Source organism: Sceloporus occidentalis, unplaced genomic scaffold (assembly GCF_023333645.1).
Source record: "Sceloporus occidentalis isolate IW3139 unplaced genomic scaffold, rSceOcc1.0.p SCAF_7, whole genome shotgun sequence".
Classification (NCBI taxonomy): domain Eukaryota; kingdom Metazoa; phylum Chordata; class Lepidosauria; order Squamata; family Phrynosomatidae; genus Sceloporus; species Sceloporus occidentalis.
In genome coordinates, this window is record NW_028316987.1 from 70,870,132 (window position 1) to 70,883,655 (window position 13,524).

Sequence of the window (13,524 nt, forward strand, 5' to 3'; positions counted from 1 at the left end):
AAAACAAGCTAAAGAACCAAACAAGATGGTTCCGCGCAGAGCATTGATGTGAAGGAGGGATTTGGCAACTGAGACAAGGAAAGGCTGAGGAAAGTGGAAGCTGAAGCTGGGTGCTGTTCAGGTGCATCGAACTATGACCAGGAAAGTGCTTTTTCTCCTGAGTCACAATGAAGAGGAACTGACAGGACAATGGACTACTTCGAACAGAACGACCTGCTTTTGAACAGCATGGACTGCTTGAACAGCCTGTCTCCTCCCGAAAAGAAGAAGTTGAGTAATGGGCTGCAATATTGCAAGACTTCAGCAACCAAAAGCCAGAGAGAAGAAAAGTATAAAGACCCTTGGCTTTCACCCCATTTTGTTGGCATCAACCGCACGGCTACAGTGTCATCCCCAGCCTTCGAGAACAACTGATCAATGTTCGGCGGAAGGAAAGTGTGTGTGAGTATTGTATGAATGTGTGAGTGAATGAAAGAGCTCTTGATAATCAATGTTTGTATTACTTTTGTGATTTAATAAATGTTACATGCATAATGTTTAAAACCAAATTTGGTGTCTCACGGTCTGTGTCAGCCCTGCTCTGAATAAGTCCACACAAAGAGAAATTTTCATTACACGCTCTCAGGTTAAACAGGTTGCCCTTACAAACTTGGGCATAACAGTACCGCATAAAGCACTGGCTGAGAAATCTATAATGCTAGATGATAGTGGCAAACTCTTTACTGTTCATGTTGCGAGATTTAGAATTACTACAGGTTTCAAGTTTGAGGCAGCACAATTGTACAGCCTTATGCATATCCAGAAACTAATTATTATGAAGCAGTAAATATCAAACAATTTTTATGCTGGCTACTTTACCTTCACTAAGTGAATTTAGTCCATCCTGCTTTCCATCTTCATCTTGTGAATGGCTTGGATCCAGAGAAGTTTGCGATAGGCTTACATCAGCTGAGAGCTGGTCTGGACTGTGGAAATTCTTTCTGCAAAATCAATGACGACCAGTTTCCTTAATTACCTTCCAACTGCCACATGATGCAAGTTATTATTATATCAATTGCTGTTTCCCCTATTTTATAAAGATAACTTTCTCAAACAAATGTATCACACAATAAATATAAAGCTGGATATAAAGGAGTAAATCTAGATTTAATCAGAAATATTCCAGGGAGTAGTTTTTGGATCCAGTATATGAAGTTTAAGAAAACTGCACACAGGAACAACAGGTGTGAATACAAACGTTCTATTACTTAGAAGATATGCTGGTAAAATGTCACAATTAAGACTCAAGGATACAATCTCAGAGGGTGTTATGCTTGGGACACAGGGAAAGAGTTAAGCAATTGTACCCCACTCGTATTCAAGTTTTAGGACTTGCATTTTTTCCCATGTGCCTGACAACCAAGCTAAAAGGCCCATTTCTGGATTCTCCTACCATCTGAAATTCAGCTAGTGACAGGGAAAGGGCCCTTTCAGTAGTAGCTCCATTTCTGATGTCTTTCTGGTGCCTGGAAAATAACCTTTTTTCAAATTTTGCCATGCTTTAAACTTTCTGTTCTGTTTAGTTCTTCATTATATATTGTGTTAATGCTGTTTTGATAGGCTAGCTGTTTAAGACCTACTGCATTTCTAATATTTTTTCATCACATTTCTAATATTTATTTGCAAACTGTCCTAAACGTTTGTAGCTCAGTATGTAAATTCTAACAACAAATGAGAGTATGTCACTGGTGAGAACTTCTGAGATTTTTCAGGTTCATACTTGAATGTCATTATACCCTGCAGAAATTAAGGAGCTTGTGGTGTTACCGAAGGCATACAAAACTAAACAAAAACTAATATATTTGTGAAATATTCAAGAACATCGACAAGCTTACACTGGATTCTGAGAAGTATGTGATTCTACAGTAGCACAAAAGAGAGACGCAAAAAATTTACAATAAAATCTCTTTAAAAAGAGTTTCTAGTTGGAAGATGTATTTGCAGTTTGCCAGTATTGTCTCTTAGAAGAAAAGTCTAAAGGTCTCCAAGAACAAGTGGGAACAACTGCTTACACTCCTGCATATTCTAGTCAGAAGCTAAAGTTACTGAATAAGGTTTATGGTATACGAAGTCAGTGCCTTAAGGTACTTCCCCAATAGTTTTGAACACCCAAGCTATACAAGAATAATAAAAAAAACTTCAGAATAATTCCCTCCCTCAAAGATTTTAAATTCAGCAGATTTGTATTGTTCACAGCCAGAAATAAACAATAAATAGGTGTAGAGTACACAGTCTAAATATAGGATTAAAAAACCAATCAAATAGTTGATCCCAAGTCATTCATAATTTCACAGGTTATTAGAGGTAAACGTAAAACAATTCTAAGTTTTTCCTATGCACACTACATTTTACTAAACTAGTTTTAACAGTTTTCTCAGTACTTTATCCTTTTGCCAACAGCCCTCAACATTCAGTCCTGTAACCTTCAGCTTCTCACTTCATTATCACCCTCATATAATTCTTACAGATGCACTAATTGTAAACCTCTGGCTAGAATCTGGTTTCTTTTCTCCTCCATCTTGGCACCCCAAGCAGAGTGTTGGTATGCATACAGCTATGCCAGTGCAGATCTCTGGACAGTTTCTTTCCTTGTTTTCTACTGTCTCCTTGCCTGTCAAACCATTCCTCTTCTTTCCATCAAGGTCATCCTTGAAAGAGAAAGCCCCAAGTCATCTCAGATCTTGCTGCAGCAAAGTATCCCTTACTTTGCCCGTATTTTGATAGTGGCTCTACATATTAAAGTGTCCACATGGCTCCAACCTCAACTACACCCACATAAGAACAAGATTACCAATTCAAATGTTATTCCTGAAAATATACTGCTAAGAGAGAGGGGGAGAAGGGGGGGGGGAGAAATCCTGAATAAAAGAATAACTGGGAGAATTGCCTAACAAGAGAGATATCTGAAAATCTGTCAAGAAAGAATGGAGGTGAAGGAACATAAATATGTTCTGTAAGGAATCACAATTTTATGATTGTTGATACCTGTTTCCAGTTTGGGTTTTGCAAGCCATAAAAATCAGCACTATAGGGAGACTGAGAGAGAGCGTGCACGCACACACAGAGAGACACAAACATGGCATCATCTGGCAAAACAGTGGTAGGCAGTAGTGGTTTGAATGGCAGTTTCTGAATAAGCATGTGTGTTGCTCTCCAAACAGCTCATGCAAATGATATTATGGTAAGTGCCTTTATCAGTTGCAAACATTAATCTAAGACCAAGAAAGAACAGATATTTGTCTAAATCACTAAGATCCTTACTCATCCTGTAAAGTTACAGATCAAACATTCATCTTGATAATAAACTGATTGACAGTAAAAACTCACATAACTAAATGAAGATAGTGAGATCATAGGGATATGCATTTGCAATTCAGAAGCAAAGCTGTTTCCTGTGGAAAGGTACATTCACCGAAGTGACTTTACCGTTAAATGTATTTTGATGCAGGAGTGGGGTACTATATACATTCACCCTTGCTGAAACTATTTTAAAGTATTTCCATTGACAGCTGAAGATTCCTTTATATTAATGCCTCTCATTCCAAAATTCCAAATTACAGCTCAGATTGTCATATGTAAATGTAAGTATAATGCAGAATACTAGGTCCCTTTGTAAAATTGTATCTTGCCAAACTGGAAACAATACAGACAGTTCCTTTCTAAAATGAAAAATAATGCAAATTTAATCTGACGAAGGCTAGTGAAGACCATACAGGGCCATGGTATCAAGATTATGTCTTGTGTAGGACACCTCACCCTCTCTACACTTATTCAGCAATGTACATCTGGCTAATGCCAGCATTTATTAAGAGTATGAGAAATCTTCATTAAAGAACACTAAAGTTCTGCATGATCTTAACTATGTTGGGAGCTGTCAGACATAAAGCCATAATAGCAGGCTGGGAGAGCAGAATTAATAGATGAGAACTAAGGAAGCAAGGTATCCCACAGCTCAAGTCCCAAACCATGGTTCATTGCTATACCCTACAAAAGCCTCAAATGTATACTCAGACACCCATGTATATTAACTGGGCTTTGCTGAAAATCCCATAAAAACCTCTTTGCCTAATATAATGTATTCTGTGTATAGATATATGCAAAAATATTCTTACTGCTTTACTAGATATCTGATTTTCATTCTGTTTTACCTTCACATGTTTTTGATATAACCTGAGTTTAACAGTTCAAGTATCAAGTAAAATGGATAGTAAGACCTATCTTGTAGGATTATTTTTAGATTCACTAGAAATATACAAAAAGGTTTTGCAGATGGAGGATGTAGAACACTTTGCACAAATTGTATACAGTGCTGTGCATTGTAGTTGTGTATGTATTTTAAGATAAGGATGCTAGTAAATATTTAGTATAAGTACTTCCAAAATGCTTTAATGTTTTACTCATCTTCAAGTTTTCCCCCAAGCCCTTAACACATAATATTCCATATGACAAGATGCAGGGGGGAAAGTGAGATTTCTGGGATCTTAGGAGCACTGCATAAACATTTCAACTTACTCATCCCATTGCTTATTTTGTTTTCGATAAAGTAGCGTATCCAAGGCAACGGCATTAACATCCAGAGCTCCTGGGGAAGGCCACTGATTGGTGAGATGGGTAGTTAATTCTTGTCTTGATCTTAAATCATTATTCTTTAGCACAGTTCTGTGAACACACAGTGAATTTTATGCTGTTAGAAGTAATGTCTTTAATCACAGGAAGAAAATAGGCTTGTATTTGGAAGGTCCACCTGCTGTCATTCTGCTCTTAAGACACTTTCCCCCAGGAGAGACTACCCAGAATTTTAGTTCTAACTAATAAAAACAACAAGAACAACTAAAAACCACATGGAACTACACTATGGGGAACTAATAAAATGATCTCACATAGTTCAGCAAAGGCAAATCATGTAGAAACAAAAGCAAGAAATCAAATACTTCTTCTAAGATGGCTAATGCTATATTTGACTATTAGCTAGCACTGTACGTTCTCAGTGACTATTTCATGTTGCTATAGAACTAGAGGAACATTCCTGTTTTACAAAGGAGAAAATCAAGGTACTAAGTTCTTGAACAATTTCATCTTCCTATATTGGCAGTCTGTAGGAGAGCCCAAAACAAAACCCCAGTCCTTCAGATTTCTTTCAACCCTAAGAGCGCTCAGTAGAGGAAAATAACTCAGAAGACAGCTCTCAATAGCTGCACTGTAACTGAAGTATGTATTATGGCTTCTTCTTATTTCATCCAGATAAACACAGAACAAAGGCCAGAATTTAAAATACTATTTTGTATCCATCATTTTCTGCAGCAAAGCTTAAAGTTCTCTTATTCATGGCAAAGTTGGCACTTTAATCTCCCAGTACTTTTCTTCAGCAGCAGCTAAAGTTACAGTGGTTTGAGTGTTGGACTGCAACTCTGGAGACCAGAGTTTGATTCCCCACTTGGGTATGAAACCCACTGGGTGACCTTGAGCAAGTCACACTTTCTCAACCTCAGGGGAAGGCAGTGGCAAACCTCTGAACAAATCTTGCCAAGAAAACCCCATGATAGGTTCAACTTGGGGTTGCCATAAATCAGAAATGAATTGAAAGCACACAGCAGCAGCAGCAAAATTACGTTACTTGACTTTCTTCCAAACAGGTTATCACTGTATAATTTTACTCCCACAAACTGGAAAGAAAAATAATTAACTAGATTTTCTGTAAGTATCTCTGGTGTGTGTGTGTGTGTATTTTGTCACATAAAGCCACTCCAAAACACTCTTGAAGACAAACGAAAAAGTGACTCAAGGGAGGGTGGGGGGAACAGGTTTACTATTTTGAACACTTTCAGTCAGAAGAATGATAAAGAATGTTGTTTCTCAAAGCTCAAAGCCATGAATGCTTCACAACAGGGGAGATATTCCATATGCAAAAAGGATTGTGTTTACAACTTAGCAGGACAGCCACATGGCTTGATTTTACTTACCAGTACTATGAATTCTCCTATTGGGTAATCTCCTTCACATATCCCCTCTCTATGGAATGAGTTCTCAGCATCAACTTGATGACTCAAATCTGTTGAAATTTCAAATGTCATGGATGTGAGCCCATGCAACAATGCATGTGGTGTGTTATCTGCCTTCTAGTTACTTATTAGTATAGTGTAAGAAGACTCCCAACAGCAAATAAACAAAAGTAACCCTAATGCACTGAGAAGATCTAAGAATGAATATGGATTTATGGAGGAGATAGCAATAGTAGAATTCTAGTTACTGTCATGCAACATAGTTTTTTCTGCTGCTCATGGCATTTCCTACAATTTTCACTACAGAATTTTTCCCCAAGGGACAAAAATTTAAAAAAACTCTGTAAAAATGCTCAACCTAGTAAAATATAAACTGCTAAGATCATGTTATATTATTAGTGGCAGTCTTTCAAAACCACCATTCACATAGACCAGATCAATTTTCTTTTATTATGTTATGTTTTCTATGTTAACTCAGCAGAGAGCACCACTTTCCAAATTCATTTTACAAAGTTGATTTTGAAAGTAGCTACAAATCACAGAAATGTTATAGAACAAATCCACATTTTAATGGTTTTAACAATAAGATGTAGATTATTAGTTTGGATAGAATCATAGAATCGTAGAGTTGGAAGAGACCACAAGGGCCATCCAGTACACATATACTTCATGAAAGTATCAGACACACCCCAACAGTACAGTCCTATACATGTCTACTCAAATGAAATTTACCTGAGTTCAGTGGGATACAGTGTCAGGTAAGCAGAGATTCACTTCAAGAGATTTTCATACTTTCAATAAAAATGACAGTATCACCAGTCCTGTTTTATTTTTGTTTTGCATTTTAAGTAATACAGAGATAGCGGCTGATAGCAGGAAAATGTCAACTCAATCTTAGATCCCATTACTTATTTTATCATTTAGGGACCAGAACCAGCTGCTTGACAGCAATACTGTTCTAGGTATAATTCTTTTTCATACATTATTTTGTAGTAGATAGTACAATTTCCCCCCAAAAGTTATGGCTTTTTGTTTTGTTTTGCCTTCAACAAGCCTAAGGGAGAGGCTTCGAGGGTGCCATTTTCCATTTGAAGGTGAAGTGGATCCTGGGGGGGCTGCACACAGCCTTTGGACCACGTTTGGTCCACCTCTGATGCAAAGCAAATGGTCAGGAGTAACATGCATTCCACCTTTAATATTGCAATATTTTAGATAACCATTTTAAAAGTAATGAATATGATTACAATTCTTTTGTATCTAATGTGGTTTGTTTCACAATTTTAATACTTTAAATACTTTATGCCATTCTTCCAATTCATGTTTTTAATATCTCCACACTAACATTTTTATTTATTTTATTCTGCCCATTAGGCATATCTTTGTGGCCAAGAGGACCAAAGTTAAAACAGCTGGCACTGAAGCTAATGGGTAAAAACAAAATAAAATAAAATTTCAAATAAGATTTTTAAAAAGCCAAGTCGAAACGACTATTAAACATACATGAATAAAAATCAAATCCACCACCTAAACCAGTCAAAAGTCTCGCCTCTGCAACAAATTTAGATGTCAATAGCCCCAAATATATCTCTATTTTATTTTTAAATCTCCATTAAATAAATGGATGCCAGAATTTATTTAAATGTCATGACATGTTGTGGTGAGTTGTGGATAACCAAATTGGGGGCAAAGAGCAAAGGAAATCAGAAGAGACCTTTACAAAAAAACATTGGATATTTAACAAAACACGCTACATTTTAGATTTATATAGTTAAGATGTCCCATGCACTGTGATCTATTTTTCACTCCTCATTCAGCATTCAGTTTCAAATGAAATACCAGAAGTACCAATTATATATTTTTCTAATCACTGACAGGACTACACAACTATTGCTAAGCATCAATCTCAATTATAGACTGTTCTAATAATAATAATAATAATAATAATAATAATAGGATTTATTTATATGCCGCCCAATCACTGGGAATCCGGGTGGCTTACAACAGAGGAGATAATAGATGGTTCCCTGCCCTCAGGCTTACAATCTAAAAAGACACGACACAAAAGGAGAAGGGAATGGTGGTGTGGGGGGATTCTGTTCTACTCTTTCAGTGAAATTTTCAGGCAATTTTAAATACAGCCATGAATTTGACAATGGTCATTAGCAAGTACTAAGCCAGCTTTCAACAGAGTTTAAATTTTCAAACTATAGATTATTTTGTTAGGGAAAAACAAGTGATGAAATACCTATCAGATTATCAGCTGACTGGCATTTTTCTTATATGAATAACCATTATTATTTTTGCTAATACGTCCACAATGGAAAATAAAAAAAAAATCTGTTCAATAATGCTTCATATTGAAAGCCAGCATGGTATAGTGTAGTGGTTTGAGTGGTGGACTACAACTCTGGAGATCTGTGTTCGATTCTCCGCTTGAGCATAAAAACTCACTGGGTGACCTTGGGCAAGTTACACTCAGCCTCAGAGGATAGAAATGGTAAACCCTCTTGAAGAACCTTGCCAGGAAAACCCTATCAAAAGTTTACCTTAGGGTAGCCATAAGTCAAAAATGACTTGGAAGCACACAACAACAACGCTATATAGTAATTTGCAACAGAAAAATTCATAGAATTAGTTCATTGCTCTTAGTTTAATTAAACTCATTTGCATTGTTTCTACTTATTTTTAAAACACAGAATAAACTCTGCCCCTTGTATTTATACACTGCTCTCCTTTTACAGAGAATGTATTTCATGCAAAAATGGCAGCATGTTGTTTAGAACAGTTAACAAGATGATTCATTTTAAGTTAGCAATGAGTCAATGCAATCTAAGTATTAAAGTATTTTATCAGATTCACAGGGAGCTATCAATCATCTTAGATTTGAAATTAGAAGTAGGCAGTTCTGTTGTGTTTATATTACCTGTGAAAAGTTCCCAATGATGCGGAAAACAGTATACAGTGTGGTCATTGCACTTGCAGATGCATCTTCCATGAGAGCAATCCTTCTCCCTCCTACCTTCCCATGTAAACTGTATCTCCTAAAAACCTGCTCAAGAATTCTGGAACACTGTTGAGAGCAGCCTTTCAACACCAGAGAGGGGTGCAGTAGGGGAAAGAAGAGGCTGAAAATCCCAGTTCAACCACAAACATTAGATTTTAGGCAATATTTTAATTATTTTAGTTAATCTGAGATCCACCAATGAGACTGCTTGTAGTACGACTAAGCACACTGCAATTTTTAGAATATGAAACAAAATAATAAGTACAGTATGCACATTTAGAGATGAACAGCAAAACAGTACTGAAAATGACTGATAACTACCAAAACCAGATTAAAATTAAGTATATTCTCTAAATACAGAGTTACTGTGTTTTTTAAAAAGCTACTCAAGATGGACTACAAATTCATCACAACAAAATTATTTACATTAAAAAACATATAGTCTCTTGTGGTACATTAAAGACTAGCACATTTAATATGGCCTAAACCCAATTGTTAGTCGCGGCTATAGGGGGGCAATTAAACCCACTGTTGAATGGTAAATTAATACTTAGGCAGTCTTATTTGTTTCAGCTGATCTAACTTTAGCTGTAATTGCCAAATGTCAAACTGGCCAAAGACTAAGGTTTTTGTGAACTATATAGTCTACCTCAGATATAGTCTACTTCATCAGAAATTTTATGAATTCTTAAAAAGTGGACTACAGTCCATGAGAGCCAGCGTGGTGAACATTGGACTACAACTCTGGAGACCTGGGTTCAAATCCCCGATTGGCCATGGAAACCCACTGAGTGGCCTTGAGCAAGTCACATTGTCTCAGCCCCACAGAAAAGCAAAGGTAAGCCCCCTCTGAACAAATATTGCCAAGAAAACCCTGTGATTAGGTTCTTCTACAGCAACAACAACAACAACAACAACAACAACAGCAAGTCAATGAAAGCTAATGGCTAAATATATGAGTTAAGTCTAAGATACCATAAGATTCTTTGTTGGTTTTCCTGCAAGAAATTTAACACTCTGTTGTTTTGTTATTTGCTGTCAAGTCGGCTTCAATTTATGGCTGCCTTGAACATGCACAAGTTAGTAATGGGTTAGTCACAGTGCACACTATGTTTTTTATATATTGTGTTGCCTAATGGCCTGTTGGCTGAAATAAAGGTATGGTTGTTGTTGTTGTAAAGGTATAGTCTTTATAGAGAAGGAACTGGAAAAATTTGCAGCCTTCCACATGTTAATGAACTGCTCAGCTTACCCAAGCATAAGTTTTAATGGGAGTTGAAGTACAACAGGTTTCCCTGCTTTAAAAATATAACAAACACCTTTGTAGGCATTCATTCTTGATTTCCATTTTTATCATTAGCGTTGGTGTGTTGTTTGTTTGTTTAGTTTTATTACTTGGTTTTAGCATTCTAATGATTTGATGCTACTTTGGTTGAATTATCTGTTTTTATTCTAAAACCTGCTGTTTTAATCAATTGGTGTTTCTAGCATTTGTTAACTGCCCTGAGATATTTTGCTATCGGCTGTCAAGCTGATTTTGACTTATGGTGACCCTATGAATGAGAGGCCTCCAAGAACCCCATACACCAACAGCCTTGCTCAAGTCTTGCAAGCTGGAGGGCCACCTGTCAGGGATGCTTAGTGTATTCCTGCATGGGGTTTGCACTGGATGGCCCTTGTGGTCTCTTCCAATTCTATGATTCTAAGCTTGAGGCCATGGCTTCCTCATCCTATTGCCTTCCATTCATCTGTTCCATTGAGTCATGTCACCTAATGGTATGTCCAAAGTAGAATCGTCTTCGTTTCATTATTTTGGCGGGTTACAGACCGCCATTTGGGACGTCCTTAGGACGTCCCAGTTTTAAAAAGGGGCATCTCTTCTAGACGCCCCTACTCCTGTTACAGACTCTGTCCGTAACAAATGGTGGCGGCCGTTCCACACGGCGGCCGCCATTTTGACGTCTTGGACGCACAGCGTCCAGACGTGTCACAGCGGAAGTGATGCCGCGAAAGCGCACCTTGTGCTTTGCGGTGCCACTTCCGGGGCCCAGGAAGGAGCGCGATTTCCGCGCTCCTTCCTCGGAGCGTCCGGGAGCCCTGCGGTTTGGCCGCTGTGGCTCCTGGATGCTGTAAGCGGCGGCGGCAGCAGACCGCCGCAATCCGGCAGTCTATAACGCGCCTTTGGCTTCTAGTGAGAGTTCAGACTTGATTTGCTCAAAGACCTTTTATTTATCTCTTTGGCAGCCTATGGTATCTTAAGAATTGTTTTTCTTCTGTTTTTCTTCCTATCAGGTTTCTTTACTGTCTAGCTTCCACAATCACACTTGGAAATTGGAAATACAGTGGCACACATGATTATGACTTTGGCTTTTAATAATATAACTTTACACTTGAAGATATTATCTAGTTTCTTCAGGACTGCCTTTCCAAGTCTTTGCCTTCCTTTGATTTTTTGATTATTATCTCCATTTTAATTAATGACTGAGCCAAGGTATAGAAAAATCTTAATCTAACATATAGCCCCCTGGAAAATGTTAAACAAATAAATGTGCACATGCCCACTGCCAAAGATTTCTAATCTGAATAGCAAGACCAATGTTGAATTGTTGTGCGGACAATTTTACTCTAAGTAGAAATCATAGACCTTACACAGAGAATGTAAATCTTATAATTTCAACTATAATTATCACATTTGACTGACAACTATCTATATTGTCAGGCCTTTAATGCCAAATATGTAATGTGACACTATCACCTTTGAATCAGGCAAACATTCAAATGTTCCTCCCAGACAAGTATGAACTGCCAAAGGAAAGATTGCCTTATGGTGCAGATTTTGTGTGCTGATTTCCTGGAAAGAAATATGTTTGGGAAGAGGAACTAAAGAGATGCAAAATATAGGTGTTAGTAACAGTAGGTTGATCACAAAAGTGCCCTTCTATTCAACTTATCCGTCTTATTCTACCACAGGAGTTGAAATTGCTCAGCCTTCCAGATATTAATGAACTGCAACTCCAGCAGTATTAGCAACCATAGTCAAAGGTAAGGAAAGTCACCATTCAACCAATCTGGAAGGTTGCATAATTCCCAGTCCTGGTCTATCCCTGGTGCCATGTGACAAACCAGTTTCAGATGGGAACTCTAAATTCACTTTTTAAAAGAGTAAGTTTCTAACCATTATAGTTACAAAGATATCTTAGAAGCCATGCAGACAATAACCATCACAGAGTAAAAATTAGTTATACATACAGTGGTTACAAAAGGCAAAACAGAAGATGCTTCACTTGAAACAGTCAGCTTTCTCCAGTAACACACCACAGCCTACTTGGAGGAGCCACAACTGCAGCTTCTCCCTGGACTTCTAATTCCTTCAAACAGACCGAGCATCCAAGACAGGACCCTACTATCTTGAAGACTTCTAGCTCCTCAAATACATATGGATGATCTCTAATTCACTTTACACCACTTCTTCTCTGACTGCTCACATAAAAACAAACTTCCAAATAGTAAAATGTTTATATTACATGCATTTTAATGTAACCAGGTGTAATTATTTTTAAAACAAGTTTGCATATATTGAACTGATTTCTCTGAATAAATTATAGTAATACCTGTGCAGCACAGGTGTTCATTTCCAAACAGAAGACACAAAAATTCAGGGAACCTCAGGAAATTATGGGATCAAGTACAAACACCATTGTATTTCTACTTGAATCAATACCTGATGAGCTGGTGGAAACTCTATAACTATGCCTGCCTGCAAGGGGAGCAGCAACAAGAATAAGAGGGAAGGAGGGAGAGTTTTCCTCTTTAGTTTACTATATTGTGTCAGTGCAGTACTATCTGATACTCTGGCTTGTTTCCACCAAAAGCCAGAGAAAAGCAGGACAACCCCTGCATTGTTTCTCTGAATTTTTCATATGTGTGTGGGTGAATAAGCCAGAACTCTGGTAGATTTGGATGACACCCAGTAAAGTCGGGGAGGGGGTGAATCTGACAACGGCATGCCAATTATACTCAAGAAACCATATTTCCTATTTCTACCTAACTGTCATGTTCAAATATGATCAAGATTTTTAATAATACTAAAACTAATGAAAAATCCAAATAAAATGGTCTGTTCCTAAAGATCAGAGAGGCTAGCGTGATGTAGAGGTTTGCATGTTTGACTACGACTCTGGAGACTAGGGTCGAATCCCTGCTTGGCCATGGAAACCTATTGGGTGACCTTGGGTACGTCATACTCTCTCAGCCTTAGAAGATGGTAAACAAAGATCACATGCTGAAATATGTACACTTGGAAGATTACCATAACATTTACACAATATAGTATTACAATTTTTAACAAGACACCATACTTTTGATGCAGAATTTGGGTTTGCATGTAGCAAAATCCCACTTCCAAACAAAATTCTGAAAATAACAAAAGAAATTCATTTCAGATTATAAACGGGAAAAAGATCCAAGCTGCTTCTGTTTATA

The 13,524-nt window shown here is 37.5% G+C and overlaps 1 protein-coding gene across 3 annotated transcripts in view; it reads right to left on the reverse strand.

Moving 5' to 3' along the window:
- LOC149309922 (RUN domain-containing protein 3B) overlaps window positions 1–13,524 on the reverse strand; it is a 42,511-nt gene that overhangs the window by 5,267 nt on the left and 23,720 nt on the right. Inside the window, exons 9-11 of one of the 3 annotated variants that reach the window (XR_016281950.1) lie at window positions 4,552–4,698; window positions 2,505–2,687; window positions 921–980 (exon numbers count right to left, since the gene is read on the reverse strand). Coding sequence is in view for 2 of the 3 variants with exons in the window: in XM_089533288.1 (XP_089389414.1) it covers window positions 859–980; window positions 4,552–4,698 (269 nt within the window). In the remaining variant the exon portion in view is untranslated. Of the gene's footprint in view, window positions 1–858; window positions 981–2,504; window positions 2,688–4,551; window positions 4,699–13,524 lie in introns of those variants that run through there. The other 2 variants (XM_089533288.1, XM_089533289.1) reach the window with 2 other exon arrangements.